Here is a 14393-nt window from a genome sequence, read left to right on the forward strand (position 1 = left end):
AGGAGGAGTAGAAGGAGAAAGCGGAGGAGGAGGAGGACTAGAAAGAGGCGGAGGATGAGGCGGCGAAGGAAGGGGCGTGTCGGCAGTCCCGTGGTCGGGGTTGTCCCCGGCGGTGGCCCGGAAGCTGGGTGTCCATGGCGGCGGTGCCCTCCGCCGCCCCACGCCCCCGCTGACCCCGGCCCCGGCAGACCCCCTCCCTCCCTCCCTCCCACCGTCCGTCCGTCCGTCCGTCCCTCCTTCCCTCCGCCCCTCCGGCGGCCGTTGGTCGGGGGGCTGCGGTGGTGGGGGGCCGTCCCGGATGGAGGGGCCGAGCCGGCGGGCCGTGCTCAGCCTCTACCGGGCCCTGCTAAGGCGGGGCCAAGGCCTGCGCCTCACCGACAGGGACTTCTACCGGGACGCCCTCCGAAAACAGTTCCGCCGGCCCCTGCCCCGGGACCGGCCCCAGGCCCAGCCCCGGGACCGGCCCCCGCCCCAGGCCCAGCCCCGGGCCCGGGCCCAGCCCCAGCCGGTCCTGGAGCTGCAGCTCCGCAAGGCCCGGGCCTTCCTCGCCTCCGGGCTCGGGGGGCTCCTCTAGGCCCCCAACCCAAACCATCCCCCGAGGGGGGACCCCAGGAAAACGGACCCCCCACCTCCACCACCACCACCACCACCACCACGAGGAGGAAGAAGAGCAGCCCCCCAACCCCCGCCATCCCAGATGCACTGAGAAGCCCGAGGTAGGCCCCTCGCCGGCTGAACGCTAGCCAGTTGATGTATCCTAATAATAGTAGTAATAGTAATCATAATCATAACGATGGCATTTGTTAAGCGCGTATAATGATAACGGCATTAAGCAGAGAAGCAGCCTGGCTCGGTGGAAAGAGCCCGGGCTTTGGAGTCCGAGGTCGTGGGTTCGAATCCCAGCCCCGCCACACGTCTGCTGTGTGACCTTCGGCATGCCACTTCACTTCTCTGAGCCCCAGTTCCCTCATCCGTAAAATGGGGATTAAGACTGAGAGCCCCACGTGGGACAGCCTGGTCACCTTGTATCCTCTCCAGCGCTTAGAACAGTGCTTTGCACATAGCGCTTAACAAATGCCATCATCATCATTATTATTGTTATTATTTGTTATCTCACCCCACCAGCCCACTGGCTATTGGTTGTTGTATTGTAACAATCCTAATAATAATAATAGTACGTTTGTATTATTATTAATAATAATAATAATGGTGGTATTTGTTAAGCGTTTACTATGTGCAAACCGCTGTTCTAAGCGCTGGGGGGGGTGGTTACAAGGTGATCAGGTTGTCCCACTTGGGGCTCACAGTCTTAATCCCCATTTTACAGATGAGGTCACTGAGGCCCAGAGAAGTTAAATGGCTTGCCCAAGGTCACACGGCTGACAAGTGGCGGAGCCAGGATTCGAACCCATGACCTCTGACTCCCAAGCCCTTGCTCTTTCCACCGAGCCACGCTGCTTCTCTATCTTCCATTACCGGGTGAATAATGATGGCATTTGTTAAGCACTCACTATATGCAACAAACTGTTCTAAGTGCTGGGGAGGTTACAGGGTGATCAGGTTGTCCCACGGGGGGCTCACAGTCTTCATTCCCATTTTACAGATGAGGTCACTGAGGCCCAGAGAAGTGAAGTGACTTGCCCAAAGTCACACAGCTGACAATTGGCAGAGCCGGGATTAGAACCCATGACCTCTGACTCCAAAGCCTGGGCTCTCTCCACTGAACCATGCTGCTTCTCTATGCAAGCAGGGTGGCCCAGTGGCTATTTGTTGCTGAATTGTACTTCCCAAGTGCTTAGTACAGTGCTCTGCCCACAGTAAGCGCTCAATAAGTATGATTGAATAAATGAATGGATAGAGCATGGATTTGGGAGAAGGACTCGCCTTGAAGCAGAGTAGTTTAATAATAATAATAGCGATAATGATGTTGGTATTTGTTAAGTGCTTACTATGTGCCAAGCATGGTTCTCAGCGCTGGGGTAGATACAAGGTGATCAGGTTGTCCCACGTGGGACTCACAGTCTTCATCCCCATTTTACAGATGAGGGAACTGAAGCATAGAGAAGTTAAGTGACTCGCCCATAGCCACCCAGCTGACAAGTGGCAGAGTCGGGATTAGAATGGGAAGAGCCCGGGCTTGGAAGTCCAAGGTTGTGAGTTCTTATCCCACCTCTGCCCCTTGTCAGCTGTGTGACTTTGGGCGAATCACTTCACTTCTCTGGGCCTCAGTTACCTCATCTGTAAAATGGGGATTGAGGGTGGAAGCCCTACGTGGGACAACCTGATCACCTTGTTTCTACCCCAGAGTTTAGACCAGTGCTTGGCACATAGGAAGCACTTAACAAATATCATCGTCATCATTCCAAGGTCACGGTCGTATGCTCTAGTCCCAGCTCCACCACATGTCTGCTGCGTGATCTCAGGCAAGTCACTTCAGTTCTCTGTGCCTCAGTTCCCTCAACTGTAAAATGGAGATTAAGGGGATTAATGATGGCATTTGTTAAGCGCTTACTCTGTGCGAAGCACTGTTCTAAGCACTGGGGGATACAAGGTGATAATAATAATGGTGGTATTTTTTATGCGCTTACTATGTGCCAAGCACCGTTCTAAGCGCTGGGGAGGTTACAAGGTGATCAGGTTGTCCCACAGGGGGCTCACAGTCTTAATCCCCATTTTACAGATGAGGGAACTGAGGCACAGAGAAGTTAAGTGACTTGCCCAAAGTCATCCAGCTGACAGTTGGCGGAGCTGGGATTTGAACCCCTGACCTCTGACTCCAAAGCCCGGGCTCTTTCCACTGAGCCACGCTGCTTCAGGTTGTCCCATGTGGGGCTCAGAGTCTTAATCCCCATTTTACAGGTGAGGTAACTGAGGCCCAGATAAGTTAAGTGACTTTCCCAAGGTCATACAGCAGACATGTTGCGGAGCCAGGATTAGAACCCATAACCTCTGACTCCCAAGCCCATGCTGTTTCCACTGAGCCACGCTGCTTGGCACAGAATAAGCGCTTAACATGCTACAATCAATCAATCAATCATATTTATTGAGCGCCTACTGTGTGGAGAGCACTGTACTAAGCGCTTGGGAAGTACAAGTTGGCAACATATAGAGACAGTCCCTACCCAACAGTGGGCTCACAGTCTAAAAGGGGGAGACAGAGAACAAAACCAAACATATTAACAAAATAAAATAGAATAGATATGTACAGGTAAAATAAATAGAGTAATAAATATGTACAAACATATATACATATATACAGGTGCTGTGGGGAAGGGAAGGAGGTAAGATGGGGGGATGGAGAGGGGGAGAGGAAGGAGGGGGCTTAGTGTGGGAAGGCCTCCTGGAGGAGGTGAGCTCTCAGTAGGGCCTTGAAGGGAGGAAGAGAGCTAGCTTGGCAGATGGACAGAGGGAGGCCATTCCAGGCCCGGGGGAGGACGTGGGCCGGGGGTCGACGGCGAGACAGGCGAGAACGAGGCCTAACGGTGAGGAGATTAGCAGCAGAGGAGCGGAGGGTGCGGGCTGGGCTGGAGAAGGAGAGAAGGGAGGTGAGGTAGGAGGGGGCGAGGGGATGGATGGACTGCCTTGAAGCCCAGGGTGAGGAGTTTCTGCCTGATGCGCAGATTGATTGGTAGCCACCGGAGATTTTTGAGGCGGGGAGTAACATGCCCAGAGCGTTTCTGGACAAAGACAATCCGGGCAGCAGCATGAAGTATGGATTGAAGTGGGGAGAGACAAGAGGATGGGAGATCAGAGAGAAGGCTGATGCAGTAGTCCAGACGGGATAGGATGAGAGCTTGAACGAGCAGGGTAGCGGTTTGGATGGAGAGGAGAGGGCGGATCCTGGCAATGTTGCGGAGCTGAGACCGGCAGGTTTTGGTGACGGCTTGGATGTGAGGGGTGAATGAGAGAGCGGAGTCGAGGATGACACCAAGATTGCGGGCTTGTGACACGGGAAGGACGGTAGTACCGTCAACAGAGATGGGAAAGTCAGGGAGAGGGCAGGGTTTGGTGGGGGAGACAAGGAGTTCAGTCTTGGGCATGTTGAGCTTTAGGTGGCGGGCAGACATCCAGATGGAGATGTCCTGAAGGCAGGAAGAGATGCGAGCCTGGAGGGAGGGGGAGAGAGCAGGGGCGGAGATGTAGATCTGGGTGTCATCAGTGTAGAGGTGATAGTTGAAGCCGTGGGAGCGAATGAGGTCACCAAGGGAGTGCGTGTAGATCGAGAACAGAAGGGGACCAAGCACTGAACTTTGGGAAACCCCCACAGTAAGTGGGGGGAGGAAGAGCCTGCAAAAGAGACTGAGAATGAATGAATGCTACAGTTATTATTTGGTTCTCGGTGAACTTGAGAACAATTAAGCCACTCTAGCCTTCTCTGTTTGAGGCTAAATGACCCCAGTTTATTTTACCTTTGTGTATAAGGACTTGTTTTCCAATGCCTTGATCATCTAGTAATTATAATTGTGGTATTTGTGTAGCGCTTACTTTGTACTAATCACTCTCCTAAGCACTGGGGCAGAGACAGACTAATCAGGTTGGACCCAATCTCTGTCCCACTGGGGGAGCACCCAGTCAGAGTAGGAGGGTATTGAGTCCCCCTCTTTTGATGAGGAAGCAAAGGCACAGAGAAGTTAATTGACTTGCCCAAGGACATAGAAAGGGCAGGCAAGTGGCAGGGCCAGGATTAAAATCCGCGTTCTCCGACTCCCAGGATTGTATTTATTCCCCTGGGCCCCACTGCCTCTCTCTTCTCTACTCCCTCTAGTTTTTCCACTTGCTCCTTTTAAATGAAATTGGGTTAGCACAGGCAAATCAGGTCCTGGCTTTTGCCCATTTCCCAGCCCCCGTAACGCGTCCTTATTTCCGTGTTAGTTTTTTTTCCCCTAGCAGTGCGGGGCTGCCACCTCAAATTCGGCCTGTGGCCCAGGCCCTTTTCTTCCTCCCTTTATGCCCGGCCCCTGATTTGAGGTTGGGCTTCTCTGCCTCCAGATCTCCTTCTTCCCTCCTTTTATCAAGGCATTTCATTCCTTTCTCCAAAGTTTTATGGTGCTTGCAAAATGAGTGAGCGTGCTTTCCGTTCCTCTGTCCGGTGACCAGTCAACAGTGCCTGGACCCTGGCTGTCCCGTGGCTGGGCCACCTCTCAGGAGGACTTGGAGCCATCCGTGCCACCGACCACCTGGGGATGGCCGGGACCGCCGTGGCCCGTTTTCATCCCCGGCTTGGTTTCCGCCCGCCCCAGGCCCCCACTCTTTCCCCACCAGTCTTGGGTCTTCCCTGCTGGCAGAGGGAGTCAGCCGTGAGCCCTAAGGCCTGACACAGTCCCACCTTCTTCCGAGCCAATCAGTCAATCCGTGGTATTTATCGAGTGCTTACTGTGTGCAGAGCACCGTACTCAGTGTTTAAAAGAGGCCGATACAACAGAGTTGGTAGACGCATTCTACCAACTGCTGCAGAGATGGTGAGGGAAGGTGGTCCTATTCCCTAACGGTGCCCTCGGATGTGGGCCGCCCCGTGACCTTCCAGGGGATGGGGGACAAAGGGGGAGCAGGAGCAGAGGGGGCTTCTGGGCTCCTTTCTCCCCTGGGTTCGGGGCAACCGGCCTGGCCATGGGGTCCTCCTCCGGGCCGAGGCTCGGACCAGCCCGGTGCCCTTCATCGGGGAAATGACAAGGCGGGTGGAATCCAACGGCTTCCTCAAGTCTGGGTGGGTGACAGGTCCCATTCCTGCCTGTCAGAAAAGGGAAATTGAATTGGCTGGGCCCAGTTTGCCCTTCAGGAAGCCCTTGAAGGTTTCCCCGGGTGAGTGCAAGTTCACGGTTGGATTTGTTCGGCGTCTCTCCGGCCTCTAAAGGGAAGCCGCCTGGGCTGGAAAGAGCAGGGTCTCCCGATGGTCCTCAGGGGCCTTCTGGCCCCCTGGGTTCAATTGATCCAGCGTGGCTTAGTGGAAAGAGCACGGACTTTGGAGTCAGAGGTCATGGGTTCAAATCCCAGCTGTGTGACTTTGGGCAAGTCACTTCTCTGGGCGTCAGTTACCTCATCTGTAAAATGAGGATTAAGACTGTGAGCCCCCCGTGGGACAACCTGATCACCTTGTATCCCCCCAGAGCTTGGAACAGTGCTTTGCACTTAGTAAGCACTTAATAAATGCCATTATCATTATTATTATTATTGTTTATCGAGGGCTTACTTTGTGCAGAGCACTTGGGAGAGGACAATACCATGGAATTAGCAGACACGTTCCCTTCCCTTAATGAGCTTACAGTCTAGAGGGAGCTTGGCGTCTCACAGAACAGTTCTACCACGCACGGCTCAGCTAAGGCGCGGGGCCGTAGGCCCTGCAGTGGGCACTCTGGTTAGGTAGTCTTCGTTCCGGCCTTGTTTTCCAATCTGCTTTGGTCAGCTTTCATATTTAGTCTTCTTTTGAAAAGATATTAAAAGCCTCCACCTCTCCACTACATTAATAATGATAGCATTTCTTGAGCGCTTGTTATGTGTCATGCACTGCGCTCACAGACATTGGGGTTAGAAAGGAGATAACGGGGGGACCAGTCTCCATCCCACACAGGGCTGTCAGTCTAAGAGCTAGGGTGTCCCCATTTGACCGATGAGGAAACTCAGGCCCTGAGAGGTTGAGGGACTTGTCTGAGGTCACACAGGAGGCCAGGAACAGAACTGGCATCAGAACCTGGCTCTCTTGACGCCCAGGCTCTTTCCGCTAGGCTGCACTGCCTCATTCTGGTGTCCTCTCTTCATCATCATCATCATCATCAATCGTATTTATTGAGCGCTTACTATGTGCAGAGCACTGTACTAAGCGCTTGGGAAGTACAAATTGGCAACATATAGAGACAGTCCCTACCCAACAGTGGGCTCACAGTCTGAAAGGGGGAGACAGAGAACAAAACCAAACATACTAACAAAATTAAATAAATAAATAAATAGAGTAATAAATATGTACAAACATATATACATATATACAGGATATCTTACCCGATAGGATTAAAGAGTGTTTTTCACCTTATGTTAACAGAATTTCCTTTCGAACTTTTAAAAGCCTTTCACTCATTCCACCAACCAACTGCTGGTATGTATTGAGCATTCACTCTGTGAAGAGCACTGTTCTAAGCGCTTGGGAGAGGACAGTAGAATTAGTAGACACAAACTAGGCTTTCTAATCACTTTCTTCATACCGCTGGAGATTTTTTGCCTTTTTATTCCCCTCAGTTACCTGCCTCTCCACATATTGCAGCTGGGGAAACAGACACAGTGGAGGTCAGTGCAGAGTGATTGATTCTCCAGTCCAGGAATCCCACTTCTAGGTCAGGGCTGCCTTCCTCCTCTTCCTCCTCCTCGCAACCTGATCCAGGGCTCTGGGCTGCAGCCCAGGCTTCTGGTATAAGGCAGAAAGCCGATAAGCAGGCCTCCCCGAAAAAGTGGAATCTGCTTTTCTAGAGGAGGGCAGAATCAATAAGCAGGGCTCCCGGAAAAAGTGGAATCCACATTCCTTAGTAGATCTTGGCAGTTTCCTCCAAGTTACCAGGTGCACGAATTCTCATCTGGTCAGGAGCTGTCAGCAGGGATGGGGATGGGGGTGTCACCGTTTCACAGCCGACCCTCCTTTCTCCTTAGGTCTTAGGCCTGGGCTGGTGTTAGATTTGAAGTCCTGTGGTTTATAAGCACTTCGTGGGCAAAGACTGAGTGTTTTGCTTCTGTCATGCTCTCCCAAGCGCTTAGAAAATCATCTTCCTCATCATCAGTGGTACTTATTGAGCACCTGCTGTGTGCAGAGCACTGTTCTAAATGCTTGGGAGAATTCAGGAGCCTTAGTAAACGTGATCCCCACCCTCAAGAAGTTTCCAGCCTAGAGGAGGAGACAGACACCAAAATGATTTGCAGAGAGGAGGAAGAAGGAAAAGGGGATATGTATATGAGTTTGTTGGTGCTTGCTTAAATAATAGGGTATGCAAGGTATGTGCCTAAATGCTTCAGGGGTTGTGAGTATGCCGGTGTGTGGGTGGCCCAGGGGTTCTGGAGCGACAACTGGGGGCAGGTATAGCCCGGGGAGATGAACGAGAAATTTATTGGAGAAGGTCTCCCGGAGGAGGTAAGCTTTCCGAAGGGCTTTGAAGATGGGGAGAGCCCCGTCTGCCTCACGGGGAGAGAGTTCCAGACAGCGGGAGGGTGTGAAGAGGAGGTTGGCCACGGGAGAGATGAGAACAAGGTGCTCTGGGTTGATTAACTTGATAGGAATGCTTTCCTGATAGAAGGTGCTCAATAAATACCAGTGTGTGTGTGTGTGTGTGTGTGTGTGTGTGTGTGTGTGTGCCCGCCGGGGGTGGGGGGTTAGAGTGGTATAATTACGGAGCAGCAGACTGAGGTCTCCGGCTCGGTATTGGCTGAAATCTAGGTGCCCGATCTCTATTTTTGGTCTGAGGCAGTCACCCATCGTGGGGAGGTCTTTCCTGACCTAAGTAAGATCTAAAAACAGATACAAAGCCTGACTTCATATTCAGTCCCGTCCGCAGTTCCCCGCCCCCCTGCACAATCGCCTCTTCCTTCAGGATCCTCCTGGAGCCAAGGGGAAAGTTCTCCTTTTTGCTGCCGCTCACGTCTGAATTCCTAGGTTTTGGGCTGTCCTGGGTCCTAAGACCTCAGGCCTGGCTCACTTGGGACCAAAGGCTGCCCTGGCTGGTCAGAAGTCTCCAAAGACCAGTTCTACTGGGGAGGAAAAGGAAGGGAGACGGAGTCTTCCTGGCACCCGGCTCCCAGCCACTTCCCTGAGCTCCCTGTTTTTAGACTAAGCCGGCGGTGGGGACCCTGTTTGAAAAAGACCAGCAGCGGGAGTTTCCCAGGATACCGGTCCCGCTGGAAGCCCGGAGCCCGTAGGAGCACAGTGGGGCCGGAGAGGCCGGGGGTCACGCTAGCCCTAAAGATGCCTCCTTGGGTGGCTGGAGGAAGATGTTCCTACGGCCTGAGGGAGACTGGCCCAAGACAGCTGACCAGCAGCTTGGAATTCTTTATTTTGGTTCTTGTCTTTGTCGATATTGTCCTCTACACCTCCCCCATTAGCGTGTAAGTTCTTTGAGGGCGGGGATCAGGGCCCTTCTTTGTTTTGTATTTTCCCAAGGACTTAGTAGAGTGCCCAGCACCCGGTTGGCAGTCGGTAAATAGAATTTCTGCTGCTGCTACCACCACTGCTATGCCAGCTTTTCCTGGGTGCTTGCTGGGGTTACCGACCCGCGGTCACCCGGAAAAGTCTGCTGAGGCTCAGGGAAGGGACGTGACCCCTTAGGTCCTCTAGGGTTGGAAAAGCGGCACGTCCTTTGCCGGGGGGAAGGTTGTGAATCTCCGTGATCTGAATAAATGCAGCGAAACGGGCCGAGGCAGCAACGGAACCCAAACCTCCGGCCTCTGTCTAGGTCAGATTAAGTTCTGGCTCACGGGGCGATCTCTTCCACTTGAGAGGAGCGGTAGATTGCATCCAATGAAAAAACTACACATGTCGAACCCAAGGACGGTTGAAGTCTGAGGAGAGAGGGTGGGCTGGCCGGGCACCTTGGAGACGCTTGTTTGTGGAGGGGCTCTGGACTAGGGTGGGACTGGCATGGTTTGCTTTGCCCAGGAACCCGGGCAGTGCCTTTGCCTTCGATGTCCACAGCCTGCTGCCCATCTCCCTGGAATCCAGGTCGGCTTCTCTTCCCCAGAGAAAGGATAGCAATCAATAGTATTTATTGAGTGCTTATTGTGTGCAGACTGCTTGGGAGAGTCCAACACAACAATCTCATCAGTAAATAGCCTCCCCGGCATCTGGAAGTTTCCAGGAATGGTTTCCTAGTGTCCTGGGTTCTTGTAAACTCATTAAGGGCAGGGGACATGTCTGCTCATTCTGTTGCAAACACTTAGTACAGTGCTCTGCACATAGCATTCAGTAATTACCACTGATCGATTCCCTCCCGGCACCAGTGCTGACGGACCTCTCCGGGGAACGGGCCGGGTGATCTTGGGTTCGGTTTCTTTTAGAGGGATGAGCCTCCAGAGCTTCCCGTGGGCCACTTGGCGGTTGTCCCTGGGCTGGGCCTCGCTGGCTCCAGCACGGTTCTCAAACCCAGAGGCAGAGGGCTGCGGCTGTGGAGGGATTGTATTGGGTGGGCGGGGAAGACGCGGAGAGACAAAACATTTTCAGCGAGATGAATCAGTTGGAATCTTAAAACGGATGAATGGAGAGGTCTGTGGCCTCCCAGTTCCAGCCCGGGGTGAGCCGGATTTGGGTCTTCCCACAGAGCACCGGGGGACCGGGGCGGGCTGCATGCCCGGTGGAGCCGGTCCACAGACGGCGCGCTTTTGTGATCTTCCCGTCTTCAGGGGAGCCATGGCGGGCGCAAGCGAGCGCAAAGGCAAGAAAGACGACAACGGCATCGGCACCGCCATCGATTTTGTCCTGTCCAATGCCCGGCTGGTGCTTGGGGTGGGTGGCGCCGCCATGCTGGGCATCGCCACCTTGGCGGTCAAGAGGGTAAGTGGGAGCACCGACGCGGGGAAGGTGGAGGGTAACAGGGCTGGGCAGCCTGGGGCTGGCTGGGGTGGGGCAGGCCGTGGCTTCCCCCCGTCACCCAGGGGCCCGACTGGGTGCCATTCCAGATGTACGATCGAGCGATCAGTGCCCCCAGCAGCCCCACGCGCCTCAGCCACGCAGGAAAAAGGAGCTGGGAGGAGCCCAGCTGGATGGGCTCGTCGCGACTGCTCAACCAGGATATGAAGACCACCGTCAGCCGGTCCCTGCAGACCCTTCCCACTGACCCCTCGGCTTTTGACTCGGGTAAAGATCGCGGTCCCACCCTGGCTCTACCCCCGGGCCTCCCTGGAGCAGAGGGACATCTTGCCCCTTGGCCAGCCGGCCAGCGGGGCTCACGTGCACGGTGACCCTGGGAATCTCAAACGGAGTGGGGTAAGAGGCAGACACACCCAGAAACAGAACAACCTATTGGAAAGAACCCGGACTTGGGAGTCAGAGGTCCTGGGGCTAATTCCGGCTTTGCCACTTGCCCGCTGGGTGACCTTGGGCAAGTCACTTCACTTCTCTGGGCCTCAGTTCCCTCATCTGTAGAATGGGGATTCGATCCCTGTTCTCCCTCCCCTCTAGACTGAGCCCCAGGTTTGACAGACTGAGTCCCTTTCTTCCTCTCCCCCTCGTCCCCCTCTCCGTCCCCCATCTTACCTCCTTCCCTTCCCCACAGCACCTGTATATATGTATATATGTTTGTACATATTTATTACTCTATCTATTTTACTTGTACATATCTATTCTATTTATTTTATTTTGTTAGTATGTTTGGTTTTTTTTTCTGTCTCCCCCTTTCAGACTGTGAGCCCACTGCTGGGTAGGGACCGTCTCTATATGTTGCCAAATTGTACTTCCCAAGCGCTTAGTACAGTGCTCTGCACACAGTAAGCACTCAATAAATACGATTGATGATGATGATGATGACAGGGATTGTGCCTGGAGCGATTATCTCGTATCTACCCCGGCCCCGAGTACCTGGTGCCTAGTGAGCGCATAGCAAATCCCATCATCACCGTGCACTCACAGGCGTTTTCCTCTCCCCTTCCCGGACAGATGGGTTCTGCACCCCGAGGCCAAAGCCGTCGGCCAAGAGGAGCCAGGTGGACCTGAAGAAGGCCCGGCTGCGCCTGTCCCTGCAGGAGAAGCTGTTGACCTACTACCGCGAGCGGGTGGCCATCCCCGCCGACGAGCAGACCCGGGCCAAGCAGGTGGCCGTGGACATCTGTGCGGAGCTGCGGAGCTTCTTGCGGGCCAAGCTGCCGGACATGCCGCTCAGGGACATGTACCTCAGCGGCAGCCTCTACGACGACCTGCAGGTCAGGGCCCTCACCCGCTTCTCTAACCTCTCTGCTGTCCCGGCCTGCTGATGATTTTTGCCCCCTCTTTCTTTCTGTTGACCGCCTTCTGGGCTTTTTTCCTCAGGGCCTTGCTCCTTCTCCTCCTCCTCCTCCTCCCCTGACTTCTATAATGATAATAGTAATAATGATATTTGTTAAGGGCTTCCTATGTGCCAGGCACCATGCTAAGCGCTGGGGTGGATACAAGCAAATCGGGTTGGAAACAGGCCCTGACCTACGTGGGGCTCACAGTCTCAATCCCCATTTTACAGATGAGGTAACTGAGACCCAGAGGAGTGCCTTCCCTTCTTCAGCCCCGTCGCAATCTCGCTGAGCCCACCCCTCGCTTGGCAGAGCAGATGGGTAGCTGGGTCAGGTTGGGTATTGTGGACAGGCGTGGGCTCTCGGTCAGTTAGTGGTATTTACTGAGCCCTCACCGCATACAGAGCACCGGGCTACCAAGTGCCTGGGGGAGGACAATACAATATAATCATCATCAATCGTATTTATTGAGTGCTTACTATGTGCAGAGCACTGTACTAAGCGCTTGGGAAGTACAAATTGGCAACATATAGAGACAGTCCCTACCCAACAGTGGGCTCACAGTTTAAAAGGGGGGAGACAGAGAACAAAACCAAACATACTAACAAAATAAAATAAATAGAATAGATATGCACAAGTAAAATAAATAAATAAATAGAGTAATGAATATGTACAAACATATATACATATATACAGGTGCTGTGGGGAAGGGAAGGAGGTAAGATGGGATGGAGAGGGGGACGAGGGGGAGAGGAAGGAAGGGGCTCAGTCTGGGAAGGCCTACAGTACAGAGAAGCAGTGTGGCTCAGTGGAAAGAGCATGGGCTTTGGAGTCAGAGATCAGGGGTTCTAATCCCTGCCCTGCCAATTGTCAGCTGTGTGACTTGGGGCAAGTCACTTCACTTCTCTGGGCCACAGTTACCTCATCTGTAAAATGGGGATTAAGACTTTGAGCCCCTCGTGGGACAACCTGATCACCTTGTAACCTGCCCAGTGCTTAGAACAGTGCTTTGCACATAGTAAGCGCTTAATAAATGCCATCATCATTATTATTATTATGGGGGGAGATGGGAAAATCAATCCCAGCTAGGGGAAGCAGCGGAGGGCCGTGACGTGGGGGTGGGAGGAGGTGTATGAGCAGGAAAACCTGTGCGGGGGCGGGGGTCAGGGTGAGAACGAGAGAGCACGCGGGACTCTCCCCCTCTAGACCGTAAGCCCGTCGTGGGTGGGGAATGTCTGATTACTGTCGTACCGTCCTCTCTCAAGCTGTCGGTACAGTGCTCCGCGCCCAGTAAGAGCTCAGTAAATAGGACGGACTGACTGACCGAGTGACTTCTGCTCCCGCCCCGGCGGGCCAGGTGGTGACGGCGGACCACATCCAACTGATGGCGCCCCTGGTACTGGAGCAGAACCTGTGGTCCTGCATCCCCGGCGAGGACACCATCATGAACGTGCCCGGCTTCTTCCTGGTGCGCCGAGAGAACCCCGAGTACTTCCCGCGCGGGAGCAGCTACTGGGACCGCTGCGCCGTCGGGGGCTACCTGTCCCCCAAGATGGTGGCGGACGCCTTCGAGAAGGTGGTGGCGGGCTCCATCAACTGGCCGGCCATCGGGTCCCTGCTGGACTACGTGATCCGCCCCGCCCCTCCTCCCGCCGCCCTGACGCTGGAGGTGCAGTACGAGCCCGCCCGGCGCCTGCTCATCGACTTCCTGCCGTCCGTGACCCTGGGCGACGTGGTGCTGGTGGCCCGCCCTCACCGGCTGGCCCGCCACGATACCCTGTGGCGGCTGAGCCTGCGGCCGGCCGAGACGGCCCGCCTCCGGGCCCTGGACCAGGGCGACGCCGGCTGCCGCTGCCTGTGCCTCAGGATCCTCAAGGCCATCTGCAAGTCCACGCCGGCCCTGGGCCGCCTCACCGCCAGCCAGCTGACCAACGTCATCCTGCACCTGGCCCGGGACGAGCCCGACTGGGCGCCGGAAGCCCTGGCCGACCGCTTCCTGCAGGCCCTCAGGGCGCTCGTCGGCTACCTGGAGGCGGGGGTGCTGCCCAGCGCCCTGAACCCCAAGGTGAACCTGTTTTCGGAGCTCACCCCCGAAGAGATAGACGAGCTGGGGTACACCCTGTACTGCTCGCTCTCGGAGCCGGAGATGCTGCTGCAGACGTAGCGGGCCCGAGGGCGGGCGGGTGGGCGCCCCGTTCTCCGCGGCGGGCTCAGGGGGCACTCCTTGGTTACCTCGGGGCCTCGGCCGACCCCGAGGCCGACGCCGTCTCCCTCCCCCCGCCTTTCACCAAAACACTGTGCGCCCCTCCGCCCACGGCTCTGTCCCCCGGCTAGGCTCCGGCAATGCAGTGAAGCGGGGGCGTCTCCGGGCGGAAGCGAGCTGCCCCAGACCCAGTGGCCATCGACCCTCGGGCCCGTCTGCCCCAGCCTCCTCTTTTCTACTCTTCTGGGTT

At 55.0% G+C, this 14393-nt stretch overlaps 1 protein-coding gene across 1 annotated transcript; it reads left to right on the plus strand.

The window, feature by feature from the left end:
* Positions 1-486: 486 nt before the first annotated feature.
* Positions 487-14119, plus strand: MIEF1 (mitochondrial elongation factor 1). The gene is made up of 5 exons (XM_038756732.1): positions 487-716; positions 10363-10513; positions 10639-10816; positions 11615-11877; positions 13298-14119. The coding sequence occupies exons 2-5, from the start codon at positions 10370-10372 to the stop codon at positions 14102-14104; spliced, it is 1392 nt and encodes a 463-aa protein (XP_038612660.1). The 5' UTR covers positions 487-716; positions 10363-10369; the 3' UTR covers positions 14105-14119.
* The last annotated feature ends 274 nt before the right edge of the window (positions 14120-14393 follow it).

Source organism: Tachyglossus aculeatus, chromosome 14 (assembly GCF_015852505.1).
Source record: "Tachyglossus aculeatus isolate mTacAcu1 chromosome 14, mTacAcu1.pri, whole genome shotgun sequence".
Lineage (NCBI taxonomy): Eukaryota > Metazoa > Chordata > Mammalia > Monotremata > Tachyglossidae > Tachyglossus > Tachyglossus aculeatus.